This window comes from Mauremys mutica, chromosome 11 (assembly GCF_020497125.1).
Source record: "Mauremys mutica isolate MM-2020 ecotype Southern chromosome 11, ASM2049712v1, whole genome shotgun sequence".
Classification (NCBI taxonomy): domain Eukaryota; kingdom Metazoa; phylum Chordata; order Testudines; family Geoemydidae; genus Mauremys; species Mauremys mutica.
Genome location: NC_059082.1, coordinates 27,157,051 through 27,182,327, shown reverse-complemented (window position 1 = coordinate 27,182,327; position 25,277 = coordinate 27,157,051). Strand labels below are relative to the sequence as shown.

General features: G+C 42.1%; 3 protein-coding genes across 5 annotated transcripts in view; 1 reads left to right on the top strand and 2 right to left on the bottom strand.

Moving 5' to 3' along the window:
- The window catches only part of MYO1E (myosin IE), a 104,534-nt gene extending 100,612 nt beyond the window's left edge, over positions 1-3,922 (top strand). Inside the window, exons 27-28 of the mRNA XM_044979809.1 lie at positions 2,073-2,242; positions 2,841-3,922. Of these exons, the coding sequence (XP_044835744.1) occupies positions 2,073-2,242; positions 2,841-2,917 (247 nt within the window). The 3' untranslated portion in view covers positions 2,918-3,922. The remainder of the gene's footprint in view (positions 1-2,072; positions 2,243-2,840) is intronic.
- A 2,912-nt stretch (positions 3,923-6,834) lies between these two features.
- CCNB2 (cyclin B2) lies at positions 6,835-13,201 on the bottom strand. 2 transcript variants are annotated; one of them, XM_044981235.1, is made up of 10 exons: positions 13,046-13,180; positions 11,755-11,853; positions 11,288-11,416; positions 11,089-11,211; positions 10,469-10,639; positions 10,222-10,380; positions 9,636-9,872; positions 8,655-8,795; positions 7,368-7,478; positions 6,835-7,133 (listed from the first exon to the last, which is right to left on the bottom strand). In XM_044981235.1, the coding sequence occupies exons 3-10, from the start codon at positions 11,390-11,392 to the stop codon at positions 7,029-7,031; spliced, it is 1,152 nt and encodes a 383-aa protein (XP_044837170.1). In that variant the 5' UTR covers positions 11,393-11,416; positions 11,755-11,853; positions 13,046-13,180; the 3' UTR covers positions 6,835-7,028. The 2 variants fall into 2 exon arrangements, with proteins under 2 accessions (XP_044837170.1, XP_044837168.1); XM_044981233.1 differs by lacking the exon at positions 11,755-11,853 and having other exon boundaries at positions 6,836-7,133; positions 13,046-13,201.
- A 3,894-nt stretch (positions 13,202-17,095) lies between these two features.
- The window catches only part of RNF111 (ring finger protein 111), a 95,127-nt gene continuing 86,945 nt past the window's right edge, over positions 17,096-25,277 (bottom strand). The window contains exons 12-14 of one of the 2 annotated variants that reach the window (XM_044980286.1): positions 25,172-25,267; positions 21,856-21,983; positions 17,096-19,901 (exon numbers count right to left, since the gene is read on the bottom strand). In XM_044980286.1, coding sequence (XP_044836221.1) covers positions 19,784-19,901; positions 21,856-21,983; positions 25,172-25,267 — 342 coding nt within the window. In that variant the 3' untranslated portion in view covers positions 17,096-19,783. The remainder of the gene's footprint in view (positions 19,902-21,855; positions 21,984-25,171; positions 25,268-25,277) is intronic. The other variant, XM_044980288.1, reaches the window with a different exon arrangement.

The window sequence follows — 25,277 nt, the reverse complement described above, 5'->3', positions numbered from 1 at the left end:
CCAGGCAGGCCGCAGGGCTCCTAGGCACGAGTCGGGTGCTAGCGGTGGCGGTGAAGGCAGCTGGGTGGGTATGTGGAAGCCCTGGCCATGCCAGAGGAGCATGCCCAGCAGCACAGGCCCACACACACACACTTCAGTGAATGCCATTGTCATTTCACATATTTGTATCTTTAAAAAAATCTAGCAATATTCAGGAAGGCATCTTTGGCTATGATGTTTTCAGGCAGTTCAGTATATCACTAAGATTGATCTTTGGCCAAAGATACAAAGCCCCACATTCAGCACATGCATACAAGTGACTTTTCCTCTCAAGATCAGATAAAGTCCAATATTTTAACTAGCAATGAAAATTTGTGTTGTATGTTTTATTTCAACTTCCTCTTCCACAGCATATGTATTAGATGCGATCCTTCATATCCTATAAGGAATTGATTTCATACAGGTAGTTGAAGGCTGCTATCAAATCCCCCCTCATTCTTCTCTTATGGCTGACTAAATAAGCCCAGTTCCTTCAGCCTCTCCTCATAAGTCATGGGCCCCAGCCCTCTAATCATATTCATTGCCCTCCGCTGGACTCTCTCCAATTTCATTCCATAATGTATTTAATTTAAATATATAATTCAAAATAACAAATTCTACATCTTATATTTAGGCTCACAATTTGTTTAATACTGGTGCTGTAACTAGAAAAAAAAAGTTAACTACATCAAGCAACTCCACAACTTACGTAGATTGGGTTCTAATGTGTTATCAATAGGATAAAAAGTAGTGTCGTAAACCTCAGCCATCCCTTTCTGGGGGGGCCTAGTGACTGTTCTGCCCTGAGGCCCAGGGCCTGTCATCATCTGTCCAGAGCAAACAGTAATCTGAGCAAATACAAACATTCCAGACCAATAGCAGATCCCCTTAGCGGATAGACACATTAGGAAAAACTCTTTCTGGCCATTGTTAAAGCTTCAAGATTTTAACGTGCCCACATACCTTTCATCCCATACAGCACATTACAAAGTTTTAAAGCGCAACCGCTTACTAGCATATTTTAGGGCCACACCCCTACCGATAGATCTCTTAAGAAACGCAGCTCTTCTCAAGCAAACAAGAGCTGCACAATATAAGCCTGGCATGACACTGCCCTGGCACAACTCAGCCACCTCACCTAGCAGTGCACTCTTTGCATTAGTGCACTGCAGAGGCTTTTTGTGGTTCTGACACTCCACACAATATATATGCGCTCGTCCACAATTTCCTGCCTGTGCCTTTCCTTTCCTCTCACTTCTCCTCCTCCCCTTGCACTTTGCCTTGGATATCTGGTGGGCTTGTAGCCACTCCGGTAAGGTCATACCACATCACCCACTGTTTTACATTTGAGCACAAATCAAAGCTATAGACATTCCCCCCCCCGCCGAGCTGATGCAAGTGCAGGCGCAGTATCACTGTCCTCCTAATCATAGCATTGGCACAGCTGCCAGTGTGTGAGCAAGGAAGGGGTTTCATACCAGAGGAAGAATCTTTGGCAAAGGGCACCCAGCAGCTTAAGCTTTACATGTATTTTGTGTGTTTGGGGGCAGGGAAAGGCAAATGATGAGCCCTCTGTGACGTGTTCTTTTATTACAAGTGCTACATAAGAGGCTCTAGAAGAGCTGATTTGGGCAATCGCAGTCTCAAGGCAAAGTTTACTAATGTAGGTAAAGCAGCACAGAATCACATGATCAGGTTACTCTGCAGATTGCAGTTCTCTAAACACCTATCTCCTACCTCTTTGTCTAGAGTTTGTCACAGAAGATGGTAATGTAATGTCCACTACAGCCCCTCTGAGACCTCGTGGGGGCAGAAAAGACTATAGCCTGCTCCATGCACATGGATGCGCCAATGACCTAACAAGTCTTTCATCTATATTTACAGAGGAATCTAAGTGGGTGGGGGCGTGGCCTTCAAATCCAGGGAGTGCTTTTCCATTGGCTGAGCTGGTGATGTAATGGAGCAAAGTGCAGTGGCGTTGGTTGAGTTTATATTCATAGTTATGGTCTTGGAGTATTTGCCCTGTCAATTACTCTTCTCTCTCTTCCCCCCAGTGTTCGCAGGCAGACAACAAACCGGCCCCCACCAGCTGGAGGGAGACCTAAACCACAGCCAAAACCCAAGCCTCAGGTACCGCAGTGCCGGGCACTGTATGCATATGATGCTCAGGACACAGATGAACTTAGTTTTAATGCCAATGACATAATTGATATAATCAAAGAAGGTAAGTAAAGAAGTTGGTAGGGTTTTTTGTTTGTTTTAAATGTCCTTTGTTCACAAATTGCTCCACAATCCCCATGGTACACTGTCATTGTTAATGTGGGGGTTTTACAGCTAACTGCCTGGACATTTTCCTGGAGAATGACTCCTGCATTTCTTGAAGCAGTAGAAGGCCTGCTTTTGGGACAGGCAGGATAAAGAGGAGCCTTCACACCTGTATTGTGCCCGCCCTAGCTTGCTCAGTTGAAGATAATGAATATTTATTCCCCACTGTGGAGTTCAAAATCAAGTGCTCCACCATTGCCTCTGGTTGCATGCATAAGACCATGACAATGGCTAAAGCACATCAGCTGAAAAGCAATTAATGATGCAGTTCCAACACCAATCCCCTCCTCCCCCCCAAGTGAATAGCTAAGGCCTTGCAGTGTGTCCAGGTTAGCCAATCCAGACTCTCAGAGCCCTTTGTATTTGGGCTCTAAGGAGTAGCTGTGGAAGGGTTTTGCCAGTCTGCACAAAATTAAAAGGCGGCTAAAAAAGGAGGGACTGAATACGAAATAAGGATTTCTAACACCTCACTGCTCATTCTGCTCTTCTTGTAACAGATCCCTCAGGCTGGTGGACAGGCAGATTACGAGGGAAGCAAGGACTGTTCCCCAACAACTATGTGACCAAGATATAACAAAATACTAAGATGGTTTTGTTAAATGAAGGATAGCATGACACTACCAATAATTGAAAAATAAGATGCTTTCCCCTCCCTCTCTCGCATGAGGACAAATGGCAGGTCTCAGAGGCTCTAATTCTTAGCAGCATCTTCACCAGTGAAGTTGTATACAAGCAAGAAAAAAAGTCACTGTTTACTGGCCATAAAGCAAATGTGCAAATCCATGCCTCAGATACACGTATGGAAGTAGTGAAAAATGAATTATTTATTATATTTAAACCTGTTTCTAGTACGGAGTGAATGAAGGTGTTTAGTCCTTATAGTTTTCCTGAAACTGCACAGTGCTTTGCAATCTGGGGCCAGGGACTTTGGAAAGGTTGTATTTAACAAGTGCCTTTAGTTTTTATACATATATATGTATATATATAATGAAGATGGCCTTATATGCACATTTCCTCTGATGCAGCTCACTCTGGGGACTATGGTAAGAATGCTGCTACATGTCACACTGATTTAGAATTGGGGAAGGTATATTTAAATAGTTCTGTACAGATGTGTAATGGAGCTGAGTTATTGCTTGCCAGTAAAGTTTAGGGATTCTAAAAGGCACCGCCAAAAAAAACCCCCATCTGCTCTACACTGCTGCCTTCTCCATGATTTATAGTAGAATATGGCTGGCCCATGTTGGATTTATGTTTAATGCTCTACCTGTTACAGGAAGCAACTCTTTCCCCTGAGCTGTACATGTATAGGAGCAGATCATATACTGTATATAAAACTCTAATATAGTAGAAATGTATGAATGTACAATGTAGTATTCACTGTACTTATTCATAAGGTAGTTTTATTAGAAGTTTTGTGCCAGGTACTTCCAAATATGCACTATTCTTTTAATGATAAAACCAGTGTTAATGCTTTTAAGCCCAGTTGCCTCCCCCACCGTTTAAAATGACTGTTGCTTACCATGTAGATAGCATCAGCATCCATCTTTTTCTCCTGACACTCCCTCAATAAAATACAAGAACCAATGAGCTGAGTTGGTTTGTTAAATTTGTAATGTCTGTTTTGCTTGCATGAGTACCTAGAATTCTCTTTTCAGAATGGATAACTAAGCTCCCAGCATTCCAGAGAAGGAAGCAGTAGGGTCTATAACTATATAAAAAGGCTCTTTCCTCTAAAGACAGATATACTGAATGTTCCTCTTAGCCCATGGATGAGTGGTTAGAGCAGTGGTGGGAACCGGCGAGCCGCATTCAGCCCATCAAGGTAATCTGATTGCGAGCCGCAAGCCAGGTTACTGACTGACCATCTGCAGGCACTCTTCTCTCTTCCCCCCCCCTAACCCCCCCCAGATCCCAGTGGCCATAGTTCACCATTCCTGGCCAATAGGAGCTGCAGGAAGCAGCAGGCTGCAGGGCTGTGCTAGCCCCTGCTTCCCACAGCTCACATGGGCTAGGAACAGCAAACCATGGCCACTGGGAACTGTGTGGGGGTAGTGCCTGCGGACAGTCACTGTCAGCAAAACATCTCATGGCCTGCAATCAGCTTAGCCACAGGTTGCCCACAACTGGGTTAGAGGGAAGTACTGCACTGTCCCTCCACAGTGCACTGGTTGTAGATTAAGTGCCTAAAAGGATGTGCTGAACACTGTACAGAAACAGCCAAATCAAGTGCAGGCCTTAGCCCCACCAGTTTACAATCCAAAGTCAAAAGTGAGAGGCGAGTTAGGAATAGCCAACAAAGGAGAGACAGGGAGAGCTGATAAAAGATTCATTTATAAAAGAAGGCACTGTTCTAAAGAAAAAAAAATTAAAAAAAAGAAGGGGGGGGCATGCACAGACTGGTTTCAGTAGTATTAGCTTACTTCTCCCAGCTGATAAAAGTAACTTCTACTGTAAGAGGCATTTGGAGGAGAGGATAGTGTTTTGGTGAACAAGTTTTAGGAGTGTGTTCCTTGTAACCCAGCTCAGCCTAGACTAGGTCCAGGGGAGCAGGGAGAGGGAACTTCACCATGGAGAAGCAGGCACTGTCACTAGGCACCAGATGAAATACAAGAAGAGATTACAAATGTAGGTAAGATAACAGATTGGAAGGGTCAGCATATGGCTCCTTCCCCTTTAAAGTACCTAAACTTGTTCTGTTTGTATAGCACTGATTAAAGGGAAGTTTGGTCTGCATGGGGCTCCCCATCACTACAGTGATGTACATAGAAATGGGTTCAGGCAACCACACTGACCTGGTAGCATGCAGTAGAATTGTCGCCACCAAAACATTTATCTTTAGTATCACCATCAGTGCACTAGGTAAGGCAAAAACTATAATTTTCCACACAAAATAACAGGTAAATGGTTTGAGGCTGGCCAGGGCAGTGTCACTCAGAGTGCTGTACAATATGTAGTTTAATTAAGACAGGTATGCTTAAGGCCCTGCTCAATTGATCACCTGCCATTTTTATTGTGCACCTACCTGCCCATGTAATGAAGGAGTAGACAATGCAAATATACAATTTGATTAACTTGGGCATAGTGGAATCTATCACTATGCTATAGACTTCCATGAATTCAAGAAGTTGGCCTAACAATTAAATCCACTATAAACAGAGGAAGAAAGGTTCTGATTTTTGTTGAGATGTGTTTTGCTAATATACTTCTTCATTGTGTATTTGACACATTTACAATACTAGCAAACACTGTTAGCCTAGGACTTGTCCACAGGAAAGGTGTTTCTGATTAAGGTAGGGAATCTATTTAAAAGTCTAAATTAAATGCCTAATTCCCTGTTCAGAGACACTGCACAAGAGCTCCTGACTGATTCCAGCTGTAGACAAGCCTCTACTCAAGGCAAACCATTAAAGGGAGGAGGTTCTGTGCATGCTGTGATCTCAGATGCCATCCCACAGCCATATGGCCACTGCAGCAGATTCCTAGTAGCCCTATTGTGGAGCATTAGGGGTGCAAGTATAGAGATAAGCAAAGTTGTTCAGAGTAGCAGCTTTTGACACCCCCCCCCAAAAAAAGTTGGAGCAGTTAATTGCCATGAAATTTACTGAAAGTTTAGGCCTTAGCCCATTTCAGGACTTTGGAAGAGGTTTGAACTTGTGTTTCCTACACTGCAGGAAAACACTCTAGCCTGCGGAGGAGGAGATTTCTGGGGCAGGGTTTTGTCTTCTGTTGAAGCTTCTCCAAATTCAAGTCCCTACCCCGGTACCTAATCAAGTGGGTCTCCTACCTCCTAGGTGAACACCCAAATCACATGCTTTCTCTAGCCCTGTGGCCATCCATTGTCATAGTTCATAATGACCTGACAAGCTAGTTCAACTACTAAACTCCAGCAGCTTTTAGAGGGGGAACCTCCCCCCCGCATTGCCAGTTTCCTACTACTATCTTCCTCCTTCCGATAGGAGTAGAAAGCTTTAGTTACGACTGGAATTAAGCTAGTGTCACCTAAAGGGGTGGATGATTTTTTCCATTTTCCAGGCAGCTCAGCCCTGCAAGAGTAACTGTCTGGACATAAGGTACAGCTTACAGATGCTCCATTTCTGCTGGCCTCCATGCATCATACACCAGGCATGGTTAACTCTACTCAAATGCAGACATTCAGGGGGCTTGTCATGGGATTACAACTACATACATGCAGAGATGCATCTGCAAGACTGGGGCTTTTTACTATATCTTAATACTACCTTGCCCAATTTGGGACAACTGTAGATTTTAATCTTTTCTCCCCAACAAAAGCCAGGCTGCTCCAGTTTATGAGTGGAGATTACATCTAGACATGCTCCTGTTTGCCAGATTCATGTCAACTACATACTCTATTGTGAGGGTCATCTCAAGTCTAGCCAAAGTTTACTGATTAAGGAGGTTTTTCACATTTCTTAGGAAAGAAATGTTCTCACGAGCACCATCTACACTTACTATAAGCAATGCCCAAGGAGAGAGAGTTTTTTTTAAAAAGGAGCTTTATTTCTAGATATACAAGAGTATTAGAGGGCAAGTTTAAAAGTTTGCTTTCAGAGGGAATCTGAGGTGTCTGTACTAAGATTGAAAGCTATGTACAAAAGCAGCAGTTGCGCCTCAATTAGGCACATGTTGACAAAGTGCATGGAGTAGGAATGGTCTACCTAGGATTATCCCAAGAGAGATGAAGCAAGATCTTTTACTGTTTTGGAATTCAGCTGAGGAATTGTGCTGATCCTCATGAGTTTGCTGCTTGCATACTTGTTCTTTATGGCCTGTAGGAATGAGAGAGACTTAAGTTTACATTGTTTCATGCAATGCTTGAGATGGATCAGACTATTAGTAAGTGGTTAAGCCACCTACCCATGTCCACTGAAGCACTTTGAAAAGGGGTCAGGAAGTTGCTTAATAGTCAAAAGAGAGCAATACTAAAGCAGACATCTGTCAAGGTAATTAGTGTTACTTAACATTTCAAAACAGTTAGATATTTGCCCTTAGCATATACTTACAGTGTATTTTGTTAAGTTCTCATTTACTCTTACTACATTCTTGGCCATATGTTGCATAATTAGCATAAGATTGTCTTCTGCATACCCAGTGTAGTACTGCTGCTTTACACCCTGCAATACAAGACTAGTCAGAACCCTAGAATAGCATCTTAAAGCAGAGTATGACTGCCTGAGGCACTACAGTTAAATTACAGTTGTCACCTTTAATGTCCAGTCTAAACTTTACTTCAGGTAACAAGTTCAGCTTGAGCTTTACCATGTGTGGCTTGGATCAGAATCATCCTTGCTATTAGGCTAGATTAGTGGCATCCAACTTACAGATATATGAAACCCTTACAACCATATTTCAGGAGCATCAAGGAGGCCACAGATTTTCTTGAATCTTGTGTGCTGAGCAAGTTCAGCTGGTGGAAATTCCACAACAGTTGCTAAGCAGCTACTCAGCACACTTCCAGCCCCTGTGCTGCACAGAGCAGTTAGGAGGAGAGGTCACCTGTAACAGCAGGGCTGATTCAAACTGGAGTTTGAGAATTGCAGGGCACAATTCAAACATGTTCTGTTCATAATCCAGGTGCAAAGTTTACTTAAAATTGCCCAAGGGCCACAAGTAGACACTTAACTTGACTGCCTGTCCCAGTAAAACATGTACCACATTGTCTACTGTGGTATCCTGACATTTCTTAAATGTGGTGTTTCCCTACCTTGTCCAAAAACTGGTTCTATGCAAAAGCTGTAAACCAAGCTAACAAGTTAGTGCAGATCGTTTAGAAGAAGTTCAGCTGCTGTGGTTGGAAATCATGTAATCACCATTTTTTGTAATATCAGAAATCAGTGCTTTCTGAAGTGAATTCAGATACTGACCAAAGCCATTTCACTGACTGAAAATTACTACCAGGCTTCACCATTTAGTGCTCAAGGACATTTTGAAGCATATGAGTATTTTCCCTTGCATTAAAAGATCTCTCAAGGCATGTGACCTAGTGGTCAAGTGGCATTTCCTGCCCGTTTTTCCTGAGGATAAGTTTCGTTACTTAGCTAGTATGGGCCTGTGCATTAAGTAGCACTGTGACAAAAATGTTCTAGCCTTCCAACTGATAGGCCTGAACATGCCAATGCTTAAGGGCAACAGACTACAACGGTTCCATTTATTACAACATTTCTTGGATTACTTATGCTACCATATACTTTGAAGTTACCTCACTATTCTGTTGGAGTGCAGCCTACATGCTTCGGAAGTCTGACAGCAGTCTATTCTGTGGCCTTGAACAAATCACAAAAGCAACTCACCCATTCGCCTTGCCCCAGAACCTTTTGAGACAAGCATAGGGCAGCAGCTGCTATCTCCGAAGGATGATGGTGTATCATATCATAGTCTATGAGTGTCAGCTCCATCAGGTACTTTGCTAGTGTATGTTGCTCAGCATCAGCCTGCCAGATCAACAGCTTGTTAGTTCATGAAATTTGTCACTTCATTTAATAGGACCATCAAGGTGGTCCAGGCTAATCTACCTTATGTTCTTCCTCCTGTTTGGAAAACAGTTGTATGACTGAAGAGAACAGGGTCAACAAGTCTTTGCAACTATGTTGGAAGATATCAAATTCCCACTTAACCTGGGAAAACAGGTTAAGGTTCTCTTGTCCTCCTTCTCCTGAAGTTAACAGGGCTCAAGTTCAGTCTAACAGGCATGTGTCACTGTAGTGTTTGCAACAAGCACTGCAGCATAATATTAGCATAACAGACTTGCAAATGAGGAGAGTCCCACCTCTCCCTAAACAGAGGCTAGAGTAAGACAATGGATTAGTTACACTTATCAAAAGCAAGCTTGGTATTAGCTCATTTTCACCTGATAAGGCTTCTATACTTTGAGCTGGCAAGTGAAACTATTACTATTAAATTTTCAATTCCTTGTCTCCCTTCAGTTTACAACAAGCAGCTCACAATACAACCACAGTTTTAGTATTTTTGTTTTTTTTAAAAAGACAGAACAGAAGCCTCAACATGGATTGTAAAAGTTGAGACGTTCATGTTATGAATTGCAGCAAAGGCTGATAAGTTACTTTGTGGTCATGGAGTCAAGCAACTCAATACTGCTCAGTCCTTTTCCTATAAGAAGCATTCAGCTATATACATGGTCCACCTACCAGACAGACAGTCTCCTTCCTACACCCCATGAGCCTCCTTTGGCTCATCATGCTTTAAGTCACAAAGTAAGATTACTAGCATCTCATATGCAGGAGGATTTTAAGATAGCTAGAGGAAGTACCTACCTCACCAGCTTTTGATGCTCTCCTTAAGAAGTGAAGTGGTAGAGGGCGTCCCAAGTCAAAGTTCAACTCCTTAAGAATCATCATTTCCATCTCTCTGATCTGAGAGCTAGAGTACGCATTGTCAGTGATGTAAACAAAATCCGCAATATCAGGGGAGAATATCTCCTCGTACTTTGAGGCAAGAAGCAATGCTGTAACACCAGCCAGCTGAAGCTTCTTACGGGATACTGTGTGAATCTGTATAAGGTAACCGGAGTTTAGAGAACTGTTTAATCTTAGTGATGTATTACCTTTCAGCGAGTACAAGGTATGTGTTTCCATTTAGTGCATCAGTACATTTATTTAGGTTTTCAGCATGCAAGACATCTAGATTTAGCCTTGGGATACATTTGTGTCCCTAGAATGACTTGTGTTATGTCAGAACTCCCTGTTCTGCCTCCATTTTAGCTCATGTAGAAAGTTTAGGTTAAGAGATTTGTAATCCAGAATCCATAAACAGAGGAAAAGAGTTATTTTAGATGGTACTAATTTAGTGAGTCTCCTGATCCAAGCACATGTTATACAGGCTTATGTTTCAGATACTTACTTGTAAAAAGCGGTCCATAATCGCAACACACATATACAGTGTTTCCTGCAAGAGCTGAAACCTTGAGTGGACCTGAACCAGCCAATCAACTAGAATTGCACGCATACGCCCATTGATCTCCTTCCCATTGAGGTAGTGTGGACGTACTGATTGCTGCAGCTGTTAAAGAGATCAGTATGAAAGACTGAAAGCTTAATTTCACTTGAATGTGACTCTATTGTAACTCTATTCCCAATCTCTTCCATACCTCAAGCTGCCTCAGATACAGATAAATATCCTTTACATAGTCACTACAGAGTTGAGGATTTTCCCAATCATCAGAATCAATATCCTCTATGTTGGTAAGCAGCACATCAGAGAAAGCTTGGCATAGGTCCTCTTCTTTCATGGATACATCCATAGGGGTTGGAGACCGAATCTAGTAGACAGATTATATAATCACTGAGGTTCATGCATTAAAATGAGAGACTTAAGACTCTTCCCTCTTACCCCCACATGAGTTGTGAATTTGCCTGTAATACAAACTAGGCCAGCAGCCACCAAAATGGCATGTTGAGTCTTAGGTTTAAGATACCTACAATATTTGAGCCTATAAGGCCTTTATCCAATTATAGCTATATTTCATGATCTGACAAGTCCTTTTGCAAGTCCTAACAGGGTAGTGTTAATGTCACATCCCAAGACAGTTGCTACTGTGAGCTAATAGACTGAAGCCAAGAATAATATAAAATTAGTCTGATCTTTTTCTGAAAAGGGGGATAAGAGCACATCTATAGACCAAGTGTTAAAGCTCTGGCCTAAAAAGGGCTAGAGTGGAGGACCAAAGTTAGGAACTGGAGAGCGGCATAGGAATTTGCTATTTCCTACCTTTGGAACAGTCTCTTCAAGAGTTAAATTCACAGCAGCTGAAGGTTTAGGTTGTGCAGTTACATTTGCTGGTTTAGTAGCTCCTTTTGTAGTTTTTACAGGTACTTTGAAGCTCTCTGTTTTCTACCACAGGAAAGAACAGTTAACACAGAACTAATAAGATACTTTTCTGACAGCTGGAGTTGAATTACAGCTTTACCTTGGCTGCATATGTTCCTCTGGTTGTAACTCTATTCCCAATCTCTTCCAAAGCAGCCCTTTTGTTAGTCACTTGACTTTTGGCTTTGTTGTTAAGTCCTGTCATAGCATTCTCCACCCCTCTAGTAATCTGCAAGGGAAATTGTAAGTAAGGTTAAAAAAAGCTAAAAAGACAACTCCAAGTAGAATTAGTTACTTTCAGATTACTAATCTCATAAAGTCACCCCACCACCATGATATCTGGGCACCCTCAGTAACACTATGTGCCACTGCACCATGTTTTGTTTCACAGCACACATCTGCTCAGCAGGATGGGAAGGTGAATAAAGGAGAATTAGATTAAATGTAATCAGTTTTTAATTGCACTTTCTATGAAAATTCTAAAGATATTCAAGATGAAGTTACCCAAATCTTGTTCTTCCTCACTGGAAACCATGCTTTTTTTAGCATCAACTTTAGAATGCTCACCTGTAGCTTAGCTATTTAGTGTGTCCACCCAATTGTAACTAAAGCTGACTTTCCATGGAGATGATCCAGTGACCAAACTGGGTTCTCTTATGTCATCACCTAAAGAGGGAATTACTGCCTTATGCATTTTTACATTGCATGGTAAGACACTGTTGTCTATCACAGTTATTTGTGTACACGCTGTACTTCAAAGCATCAAAGTACTCCCCTACTTGAGTTTTAGCATCCAAGCCCTGAAAAGCCTTACTGAAACCCAGCCCCCTTTTTTGTTACTGTGATGTTAGAAATCTTTCATAAGGACTATAGCTTTCAACAAGGTAAAAAAGCATCACCCCAGAAAGAGTAACATTTTTCTCATAAGACTTGTGCATATGTAACTTACTTCGCTGTAAGAACATTTCAGTGGTCACAAGGTAGAAGTTAAATTTGTTATCCTTTTGTCTGAGCAGTTTGCCCATATTTGGGATTTTGCAACACTGTTTCCATGAGGAAACAGGAGGCCAGAGTCAAGTGTATTCTATTCTGAGTGATGCAAAAGATGCATCCGACGAAGTGGGTATTCACCCACAAAAGCTCATGCTCCATTACGGCTGTTAGTCTATAAGGTGCCACAGGACTCTTTGTTGCTTCAAAAGATGCAAACAATCCCATATTCTTGAGCACAGGAAAAAACGACAGGCATTTTACTTCCTGGGAAATCCCTATACTGTCTCCAGACCAAGTTCAATGCCCAAGCAGCTGTGTCTCTGCTCCCACAGGAAAACATGCTCATAACGGCCGCTCTCGCCATCTGCTGAGTTTCCTGCCTGACAGACACAACCGAGATCAATACCCCAGCCCTGCCGGTCTAATTTGTCCCAGGGAAACCACTCAGGCCTTGCCTACCCCTAACACTAACTACATTACTCAGCGGCGTGAAAAGTGCCCCACCCCAGGGAGATGCAGTTCAGCCAACCTAAGCCCTGCTAGAGACACCGCTCTTGCATTGGCCTGGCTACAGCGCCCACGGGGGTGTATTCACTATAGCAGCGGGAACCCTCCCTCTGGAGGGGCAGCAAGTGTAGACAGGAAGATCGTCGTGCAGCAGGCGGGCTGCAAGCATCGCAGCTGAGGCAGCATAAGAGACAGTCTTAGCCCCGCTCGGGCTCCACGTGCAGCCCGGGGCCGCAGCCCCCGAGAGTCCCCGCCGGGCTACGCGGGGGGACACTGAAGCGCCCCGCGCCCTTGGCCTGACGCCAGGGGTCTCCGCACGGGCGCGCTCCCCGCAGCCGCCGCCCAGGCCCGCACTCACCGCAGCGCGCCGGACCAGCGCCATGAGGACGGCAGCGCTTGACTGGAGACGGTCGGGCTGTAAGAGCGAGGAGGGAGAGCGACCCCCTACACCCCTTCCGCCTCCTGATGCAGCTACTACACTAGTACACCAGCGCGCCGCCCTCAGCTTCAAATAGCGCCCCGCCTGTGCGCCCATTGGACAGCTTCGTACGATGCTCTCATATGATTGGCCCAGCTTTCGGGCTCCGCCCCATGCGTTGCCGTGACGATGACCCTTGCCCGGGAAGGGAAACCCGGCTTCGAAGCGCTTCCGCGGGAATTGAGGTTTTAACAAAAACAAAGGTTCAAAAGAAGCCGGTCCGGATCTCGGCTACGACGGAGAGTTCTCGCGAGCTCGGCCTTGCGCAAAGGAGCTTGGGACACGTAGTCACCTCGGGTGGAGGCGGCGCTCGGACGGGCTGGCCGGTCTCTCGTGGCTGGGCGGCCAGAGCCCGGCGGGGCTCTGCACGGGCGCGCTGAGAGGCGGGTCTTTAGAGAGCGGCCCGGTGAGTGCTGGGCGCGGGGCCCGGCGCTGCCCAACGCAGGGCGCCTCGGAGGCCTCGCGCGCGTAGGAGCGACTCACCTGGCGGCTCCCGGGCCGCCCTGGGCAGCGCCCCCTGTGTGCGGTTAGGTGACAAATCCTGCGTGTGGAAGTTACACTTTCAGGGTAAAGAGGTGGCCCTGCAGTATGAGGTTAATGTCTTATGTCATTGTTACAGTGCAAATACAATATTTGTGAGCAAAGTGAGCACTGTACCCTGTGTATTGTGCTGTAACTGAAATTGCTATATTTAAAAATATTCAAAATCATTCCATAATACTTAAAACATTTTAAATTGGTATTCTATTAACAGTGCAATTAATTGCAATTGGTTTTTAATCATTATTAATTTTGAGTTAATCATGAGTTAACTGCTATTAATTGACATCCCTTATTTTTTATATATATACACACACATAGGCTACACCCCGGTACACAGTTTAGTGAGCTGAATCAAGAGATGAGTGCTTTTTTTGGGGGGTCATTACACTAATTGAATCTATTTCCCTATGTTAAGTTCTCCTCACACCTTCTATGGGCCATCTTAATTATCACTTCAAAAAGTTTTTTTTCCTCCTGCTGACGATAGCTCATCTCAATTGATTAGACTTTTCCTGTTGTTATGCATACTTCCACCTTTTCATATTCTCTGTATGTATAAATATCTCCTGTCTGTGTGTTCCATTCTATGCATCCGAAGAAGTGAGCTGTAGCTCACGAAAGCTCATGCTAAAATAAACGTGTTAGTCTTTAAGGTGCCACAAGTACTCCTGTTCTTTTTAGTGCTTTTTCTCTTATTCCTCCAGTTATTTTTCATATTATATATAAGTATGTTAAAGTTCCTAATGGCCTTCAAGGTGCTTTATACTTTGTGAACCAAACCCAACAAAATACCAAGGTCTCTCTGGCATTGAGGGCCCACTAAACCTATCAGAAGCTCATATTGCAGCACAAGCTTATAGATGATGTATTTGGTGGTTAAAATCTGTGCCATTAGCTTATGAAGTTGTGTCTTCAGTGTATCTACAAACTTGATCTTTAAAATGGAAAAGTGGGAAAATTAGGTATTGGAAACAGTAACTCCTTGCTTAATGTTGTAGTTATGTTCCTGAAAAATGTGACTTTAAATTAAACAATATTAAGGAAATCCAATTTCCCCATAAGAATTAATGTGAGGGGGGGGGGTTAGGTTCCAGGGAATTTTTTTTCACCAGACAAGACTATATATATCTATATCTATCTATATATCCACACACACTAAGTTTTAAACAATTTAATACCATACACAGCAATGATTGTGAAGCTTGGTTGAGGTGGTGAAGTCAGAGGGTGGGATATTTCCCAGGGAATGCCTTACTGCTAAATGATGAACTAGCACTCAGCTGAGCCCCCAGTGGTTAACACACTGTTGTTAATGTAGCCTCCCACTCTACAAGACAAGCACAAATGGAGGGAGGGGAGATGGTCTCTTTCTGCCATGCTGACACACACACCCTGTGTGTGAGATGTGTATTGCCCCTTTAAGTAAGCTGACCCACTCTAACTGCATTGCCTTTTTAAGTAGATCAGCAAGTTGAGACAGCAGCTGCTGTCAGCAAGCTCCATCTGTCCTGACCTCTGTTGTGTCCTGTCTCTTTCTCCCCCGTGCCACCTCTATGGAGATAGGGGAAGGGGGACACCTTGTTTCCAAGCCCCCACCAGTTAGCTCCAACAGGCTGCTCTTTCTGCAAGCAGTGGACAAAGCAGGCAGCTGCCAAACTATGTTATAAGAGAGCATTGTGCAACTTTAAATGAGCATGTTCTCTAATTGATCAGCAACATAACCGTAATGACTTTAAGTGAGGAGTTACTGTAATGTCTTAGAACAGTTGAGCAAAGTATATCCACCTATCCTTTTTTCTTTTAATATATTCATGTAGTTGCATAGGAGGCATGGCTAATATTCAAGCAGAGAGATAGTCCAAAATACAGTTCTACGGCATTGTTGATAGGCAGGACTATAATACATATTATATAAGAGCATATTTCCTTACAGTGGAGAACCCCAAAAGACCCTTGTAAACAACTATGCCTCATAACACCTGGATTTATTACAGGTTAAATTCTATTTGATGTGGGTATGGCTCAAAGAAAGGTTAGGTAGCATAGCTATAACATACCTGCCAGTGGCAAAAATTAAAGAGCAGAGCATGAATTGGGGTTCCTCTAATTCCCCATACTCACTATAGCCTCATCAAACTAACTCCTTTTTGACAGCAGAACTGAAAAATCAGCACAGCTTTTTTCAACAAGGTGAAATCTAACAGACATGCTACTCCAATAAAGACTGTTACTAGTTCCAGTTAGCTCTCATTGTGTTCATCTGTACAAGCACTTAATACTTCTGTTTCTTTCAATGTTTCTTATTTTTGAATTACATTTTTGTGCCTCAGCCTTTGAGTGTAATCGTTTGATTTTAAGTCTTCCAGCCTATCCATTTGTCGTAATTTGATCTTATATATCTTACAACTGTCTTAAGAAAGGTCATTCTTTGCCATACCATACCCTTTAGTTCTTCAGTCAGTCCCAGTCAGACTAGGACAGTGGTATAATGGGAGGTCTGCCCTTGAGGCTGCTCCAAGTATGGACTTTTTACTTTCCTTAATATGGAGCTCCATAGCAAGCCTTTGTTACAGTACATTCATTATTATGCAGGCAACAACAAGACATTTGCATGGAAGTAAAAACCATACAAAAATGGTGAGAAAAGAAGTTCTCATATACTGAAGGTTTTCCCAGATTTATGGTACAATGGATTTGTGCTGTAAAGATTTAACCTCAAGGTACCTCAGGGTAATAGTGGAAGGCAAAGTAAAACATCAAAGATAAGCATCCAGTGCATGGTCCCAACGCCACTGCTTTTGACTGTTTCATGGTGTTTTGATAGTTGTTCAGTTTTCATCAGCATGAAGCACACATACTCCTGCTTCAGAAGCTACTTTTCAATTCACTCACATTTTTTGTTGTAGAACAATCAACATGAAGGTGTTTGAAAATTCCCTTTCATATTCCAAACCCTTTTTTTGTGGTTCAGTCACTTAAGCTGCTATCATCATGGGAGAAAATTCTAATACCATGCAAGTATTATGTTCTCTAAGCTGGATTTACACTTTGAGTGCAAAATAAATCAAAGTGTTCTCTTATGTACACAAGTAAACAATTCTAGTTGTAATTTGCATGAATTCTCTTAGTTGTAGAGAAAATGACAAATGCTGTGGGTATAGCATTTCAAACAATCCACTATTTTAATTAAGATACTGAATTCTGTATATAGCTGGAGCTTTATAAAATATTTAATCCTTTCATACTGAGGTTGTGATGTTCCCAGACACATCCATTGTTAGGATGCAAGTAAACAGCTTATGCCAAAGAACTATTGTGAAAATGAAGAGCTTATAAACTAGGAGGCAAAAGGGAAAACAACTTTTATGAAAAAACAGACTTCAGATGATCAGTCTAACATTTTATTTATTGCATACAAAAGGATTTGTTCTGACAATGGAATTTTATATGAAAAGTAATTTGATGCATACTGTTGCGACTTATCTTGAAAGTCAAAGATGCTGCAGAAAACTTAAGGCAATGCATCTAAGCAAGTAAAGCACAGTAAGTGGTGGAAATTTTCAAAAACCCATTCATTTTCCTTTCCCTAAATTATATCAGGTCACAACTTTCTGGAATAGGAGTAGGCTGCAGGTTTATTAGCCCCTGCACTAGCACATAGCAGGAACTGAGATTCCTTGCACATAACTGTTAAACATCACTTTACAATATGTTATGTATACATTTAAAAGCAAGACAGTATCAGTAGCAGTTATAAAATAGGTCAACTCATGGGCCACTAAAATACCTCTAAGTACCAGACACCGAAATCTGGTGCATTTAAAAAAAAAGTCTGTGCTTCTTTGTCCCTGGAAGGTATGCCAAAGTGGACTCATTGTGCACCCTTGGTCTCAATTATTTCCATGTCTCTAAGTACCTATGATATAACACTAAAAGTGAGCATCCTCACACCTTCAAACATCAGTTGGGGTGCACCCATGGAAAGCTACCTCCCTCCTTTTTTCTTCATATGCATTGAAGAATGGAAAAGAGTTCTTGTCTGGTCTTTCCAGTTAATTTTATCCACTACAGCTTCAATCACAGGTCCTTATAGCTACATACTCTAAGAAGCTTCAGCTTAAAACCATGACAGTTTGGAGAAGCCAAATCACACATTACCTTTCTCCCTCATCCCCCTCACCCCACCAAATTAAACACAAAATGATTCAAGTCATCAAATTAAGTTTACTTTTAACAATGCAAGTAAGCTTTAAAATGTCCATTAATCACAACTGTTACAACAAAACTTCTCCCTGCTTAATGCCTTAGTGCCAGAGGTATTAAGTCTATTGCCAGCAATGGACATTGCATTGGAAAATGCTACTCCTGACATGAAAGGATTTAAAAAAAAAAGGGGGGGGGGTGGAGTGGGGGAGTGCGGAAGCTGCTTTTAACCAGACAAACAGGCATCAAATTAGATAAGCTTACACTTATAAATGGATCACAATTTGTTAGGTGTAAACAAAACATTTTGATTTGTGTTTTACTGTAAACTGTTTTACACTTAACTGATTATGAAAGACACAAGGGAAACTGAAGGTATTTATTATTCAATCCACTTACAAAGCAGGTGGCTTAATGCAAGCTTATTGACATGTTCATATATGATCCCATAGGAACATCTCTTCCAGGTTGTGACAGTAATACTGTCTTGATGTTCTTAAGCCTCTCTTCAACACATTTTAAATAAACTATACTATACTGTGTGTCAAAGTATTTTGATAAGGAACTTGTCCCAAAGTGGATTAAAACTTCCTCCAAAGGAGAAACGTTAGTACATTAATTTAATTCTATATACTATATTATGCAGCAAATCTTTTAACTATAGAAAATATTTTCAATCAGTGATGGACTGTTGGTAATTTATAAAGAGGGAATCTATGATCAAAGCAAAACAAGGTAATCACATCTGTGTCAGTTTCTACAGAGATTTACAGATTTTTAAGTTACTAGTGACAAAACAAGTGACAGGTGAATTTAGCTGACTTTATTAATTTTAAAACTAATAAAAATCCCATGAGAGATTTGGGATCTTTAAAAGTTCTAAGAATTCATGGATCCTGCCTTAAGAACTGCAATTCTAGGTTCTGATTGAATGGCTTTACAAAACCAATGTGCGCAGGTAATGTGACATACTTAGCAGAAGATTGAACAAAATTCTACATATATTTTGTTTCCCTAAAATGCATTCAATCTGCAAGTATCTACAATCCAGCTAATTGAAATCAATATTTAGTGTTCATTAGAGCTGTTTCATTGCAACAAATATTAAGTTAGGGATTCAAATTTCTAGACATTGTAAGAAAATGATAAATACAATCTGATCAGCAGTCTAAATGTTTAATATTGACATTCAAATATATCTGTATTGTGCTGAAAGTTTAAAAACATAAAAATTTGATCAGACAAAACTCTGGTGAGGAGTATACCAGCTGTATCAGTCAGACTGAATATAGTTTGTAGTCTGTTCCCAGTATTAAGGATGGTATTTGACTCAGAACAGATATCGTAAATATACAGCAGCCGTTTTTTCCTAATTAAGGAATGTCTTAATATACAATATTATCCTTTTCTAGATGATCTTTATACATTAAACTAAAATACATGATTGATTAAATTAAGAAACCCAAAGTTAGTAATGAGTGAAATCATATTCTCAAAGCTTGATACTATGTTTGGGAGGGAGAGGAACAACACACAATTCTACTTACTAAAGCAGCTAATCTTGCCTGCAAGTTTGGGGTCACAAAGCCCATAATATGTGCAAACAAATGCAATACAAGGAACCATGCAAAATACAGTAAAATGAATTAAAAGAAAAAAATGTAAAACCTAAAAAAGCTTTATAAATACACTGAAACTCAACTGTCTACATAAACTGTAGGTCTAGCATTAGTTGTACCATATAGCAGAGATAGCACTCTAGGATCAATGCTTCCAAATCTGCGCAGGTAAGTCATGCCATCTTTGGTAGACTGCAGTACCAGGAAGGATGGAAGGGAGTGAAAAGGAGGACAAGAGTTCTGGAAAATGGTGTCAACTTTCACTTGGCAGCTGAGCTTCAATGTCCACTCTGCAAATGGGGCACTTCTTGTTAGTAATCAACCACTGATCTACACACACTTGGTGGAAAAGGTGCATACATGGAAGGCGCCTGTTAGCAGAAAAGAAAGGAGTTAATTTTTAATATAGTATTTACAATGTTATTAGTCTTTCTTGCTGCTGAAATCTATTTTATATATAAAAATTGGCACCAGCCAAAAATAGAAGAACAAAGGGATATAGCTCATTACATTAAATGTCAGTAAAATAGAAAGGATAGAACATTTTTGTGCAGCATACTATGGGACAGACTATGCTCTGTTACAGTGATGTAAATCTGCTGCATCTTCAGTAGAGTTACTCCAGACTTGCATTAGCAAAGAGGAATTGGGCTGTATAGAATTAACCCAAGGAATCCATTGTTCAAGATAGTGAGGGAAACAGCTTAGTAAGATTTTTAAAAGGAAACTAATAGCATCTGCAATTATCATATCTATCTTTTATTAGTGTTATCAGTCTTGGCTCAAGACATGAGCTTGACTGACAACTGACCTGCCATTTGCCTCCTCACCAGTTGTATGGTCCTGGACAATCAGCTTAGTGCATTAAGAGGACTTTCACCATCCACTGGACCAACAGCACTGGCTATTGTTGGAGGTAGGATATACGATCTGATGTGCCAATGCCCCCTAAAAGCTTTTCATACGATTATAATTTATTTGTTATTACAGAAGTCAATATAGAAATTGAGAATTATTGCTGATAACTGACAGTAAGACAGATCTCCCTTGTTTAAATGCATTTCTAAATATATCAAGGGAGTGCTTTTATTACTCCTGGGGGGATTCTGCGTGACTGCACAACAGCAGAAAATATGCCTCCTCCCGCCAGAATTCCTGTGCTTCCCTGCAGAAAATGGCAGAGAAGCCAGGTGGGAGGACAGCCATAGGTAGTTTTTTGAGGGGGATTGCCTCTCTCCAAACAGAGGTGAGGCATGGGGAGGGGGCACATGGGGTTACGTGCTACTGCCCTTCCTGCCCCGTCATTTCTGATTTCTGCAACAAGCGCAGAACTGCCCAGCTGAAGGAGGCTGCATCTGGCTCCTCTGACTGAATGTAGCCTCCTGGGTCCTAGTGCCAGTTGTGCTCCCCTTCTGTGTGCTGGGAGACTTCCTGTTTTCTGTGCAACAGTGAGTGCTGAAAATGAGGAAAGGAGGGAAGAATAGGGCAGGGGGAGGGGAATGTGGGAATGAGGATGGAGAAGAAAAGGGGATAGGGGAATTGTGGGGAGAAGTGGGAGGCTGGCATGCAGCATCCCCTTAGCAGTAGCTGGGGCTCCCCCATTAAGTCCTCCCTCTTAAGCAGGCCCATCGAAACCTCACCCTGACGAGCCCTAACCCCCTATACCTGGACCCCTCTGACGAGCCTCCACACCCATACCCCAACCCCACTGATCCCCAACCAGCTGCAACTGGACCCCAACCCCATCAAGCCCTACTCCCCCAGCAACCAGACCCCCCCCACTAAACTCCCAACACCTAGACCCCATCTGCTGAGCCCCAACCACCTTCACCTGGATCCCCTGCAGAGTCCCATTGCCCCTGCACTCCGAACCCTCCAATGAGCCCATGTATCCAGATTCCCCGCTGAGCCGCCTGCACCCAGATTGCCCCATACAGAAACCTCTCACCCCACACTTTGAGCCTGCCCACCCACACCTGGTGCATCTGGCGCAGAGGGGCACACCTGGATCACTGTATCAGGGTCGGGCGCAGCCTCATTGCTAAGTCCCTGTACCAGGGGAGATGAGGGCTTTAGGGTGATCTCCCACCTCAATGCAGCCAGTGCAATGCAGCCATGCTGGAACCACATTTATTGACAAATAAAATGTGCAGAAGTTTAAAATAGAGTATGCATAATTTTTAATTATTTGGTGCAGAATTCCCTCAGGAATATTTTATGCTGCAAAATTTAAAAGTAAAAACTTTTTTTTCTCTGGGTGCTAATCTAAAGGTGTTCTGGCACTGGATTTTGATTTTTTATTAGGTACTAGTAGTGTTTATTTACCTGACATCTTCTCCTTCCTCTAATATAGACAAACAGATGGTACACTTTTCCTCTGTGTCTTCCTCTGTTCCTTCCTCCCCATCTTGTTTGCAGTGCAGTTTCCTCTGTGAGAACCAATCAGTTGTTACCTTATTAGTAGAGATGACATTATTGACAAACTGAGTAGAATCTGTTTTTATGCATATTCAACATTTCATTTCTAGGAAAACATCCGATTGACAAATTACATCTTACATTTTAAAAAGTAAATCTTCAACTTTCTTGCTTCTAACTACTAGATATCAAAGATTAAAACAGTTAAAATGAGTATAGATATAAGAGCATAAAGAGTTAATAAAGACTGAAATCATAGAAGATCAGGGTTGGAAGGGACCTTAGGAGGTCATCTAGTCTAACCCCCTGCTCAAAGCAGGGCCAATCCCCAGACAGATTTTTACCCCAGTTCCCTATGGCCCAACCCATCTGTCACAACTCCCTATCCCTAGACCCAGAAATGGGAAATTCTGGGTGTAGCAAATGTGGCAGGACAGCCCAAAAAAAAAAAAAAAAAAGTTTAGGTGTCTGTTAGTTTAAAAGATATTTGGGACTGTGAAGTTAAGATTTTTTTTGTCTCTAAGCATATGAATATCTTCATTTCATGCATGAACAAACATTTCAAGCAAAACCCATACTGATAGTTGAATTATTCTCATGTAAAGTCTGGTACCGTAAACCTTTACCTATTAAAGACCACCATCCACATTACTGACAGGGTCTTGTATATAATGTAGTCTCCAATGGCCTAAATTGCCTCATACTTGTGGATTATTTTTAAATTGTCACTACTCCAGAATCAAAGCTCTGCTTTTAAAAAGTTGTCTATTCCTTAGACTAATGGAAGCCTTCAAAGTGTGAACAGAGTAATGGAAAAAAGCCTTTACTCACCTTGCGTAACTGTTGTTCTTCGAGATGTGCTGCTCATGTCCATTCCATTCCGGGGTGTACACGTGCCATGTGCACGGTTACTGGAGATTTTCCCTTTGCTGTACCCGTAGGGCCAGCTCTGGTGATCCCAGGAGACCCATGCTCATGCACCAGTATATAGGGCGCCGCCAGCCCTGCACCCTCTCAGTTCTTCTTGCCGTCAACTCTGACAGCGGGGATGGAGGGCAGGTCATGGAATGGATATGAGCAACACATCTCAAAGAAGAACAGTTTCTTCTCTGAGTGCTCGTTCATGTCGATTCCATTCTGGGTGACTCAAGCATAAAAACCTGAAGGTGGGCAAGGAGTTCAAAGTTGGGGGAGGGTCCCAGACATGGCAAAGTGCTGCTGCTATCTGTCTTTGTGGGGAGGAAGAGTGGCCCGACATGGGTCGCAACTCACTTGTGCCTCCTTTGGGCACTGGGGAACACCCTCTCTTTACCCGGTGTCAGCAGGGCATTGTGCGTTGACTCAAAAGTACTCGGTGCTGAGTCCGATCTGCTTGGCTCAGAGGCCAACCTGAGTGCCGCTTCCGTAAGTAGGGCTTTAAGCCTGATGCCCTCGTCCTTCTGTGTCCTCAGTCTAAACCCACAACAAATCTTGCACCATTCTTTAACGTGCACTTCCCCAAGACACCTAAGCAGCTGGAGTGGGGATCACTTACTGCATGGGTTTGCCACAGTCCACGCACGCTTTAAACCCCAAGGACCGGGGCATGCCCTGACCACAGAGCAACATCCCTAAAGAGGACTATCCAACTACTAAAAAAAAGCATAACTAACTAACTACTGAATATAACTATTTACAAGAATACAGTTCAATTAAACACTAGGCAAGGGTTTTCACAAAGGAAAGAAAGGCTGTTCTGACAACCATTACAGGTGGTAAGAAGGGTGCAGGGCCGGTGGCGCCCTATATACCAGTGCATGAGCGCAGGCCTCCAGAGCTAGCCTTATGGGTACCACTAAAGGAAAATTTCTGGCAACCATGTACACAGGACACGCACACCCCAGAATGGAATTGACATGAGCAAGCACTCGAAGAAGAACAATGATGTCTGCCCAAGTCTGTCAACAGTTTGTTACAACTCTTAAGATGAAATACATCTATTATTCTCCACAGTGTGAGCACTGAAGACCAAAGACAATTTAAAATGTCACCATTAATTATTTCATTGCTTGATATTATTGCTGAAATGATCAGCTATGTGATTACTCGCTGTTGTTCAAGATAGTGATAAATACTCTGAAACGGTGCAGTGGGGCAGTTAGATGCTATCCAGGGTCAGTGGGATGGGACCAAAATTGCCACCTTTCTGTCTTTGCCCAAGAGGAGGCATTAAAGAGAAGATGCATCCCCTCGATAGTAAGAAAAGATCTCAATTGACTTGTGACTACCCGTCCTACCTACCTGTCCCCCTTTGCCTGAAACACCTTCCTGGATGCAAAAAGTCCAAAATGTTCTCTACCCAGCTGCCTAAACTTTGAGCTTTTCTCCCCTACAACCGAGTTACTTTGTCAGTACAGAACTCTGCAGTACACTTTAAAATTTAGAAGCAGAATAAAATTAATTGAAGATAAAAATAAAAGGAATGCTGTACTGATGGAACTGGACAGGAGATACAGAGGGAGGAGAGAACTGAGAAGGAGGCAGTATTGCACAGGTCAGGGGCTTCTGCCGAATACTTCGGGTCTAATGTCACACAGGACTGATTGATCTAAGTAGACTACTGAAAGATTTAAAGAGTATGAATTTGACTACAAATCCATCTAGTTTTCCTTCAGAATTTTAGCTTATATAGTCAAGGGCTGCAATTGGACTAAAAGGCATACTCTAAAAAGGTATGGGCTTTTTTCCTTTACATTTGTGTTACAGTGTTCCACATAACACAGCAGGGCACTGTTTCTTAATTTCCTACATATCTACAATGATGCATGGGTCATTCCTTGCTCTAAATGCAAAGAAATGATAACTTTTGCTCAGATGTATGGACATGTTTATAAGTTGCCTTTTCATTAAGTGGACTAACCTTTTTCTTAAAAAAAAAAAAATAAATCAAGCTCCGCCCATATCTTTAATTCCAAATTCCTCAGAATACAAAAAGAACTAATTTAATTTAATTTTTCTTACTTGTTTTAAGATTATACTTGCTCCTCATTCAGATGTTAACCAAAAACTGGGATGCGGAAAAATCCATAACAAAGGTAAAAAGTCTGGGTGTCATTTTCAAAATAGCAGTAACTTTCTGAGATAAATTTTTCTTCCAAACTTTATATTAGGAGTATATAGAAGACAAGTGGTAATATTTAGTATATCTGCAAAAGTAAATATACAAATGTAGAGAAATCCTCACCTTTTTGTATTTGTGTGGATACGTGCACCTTTCAATAGTTCCCTGGGAGGCTCCACGATTAACATTGCCTAATCGCTCTTCCAAGTGAATCAATTCCTGAAGTCAA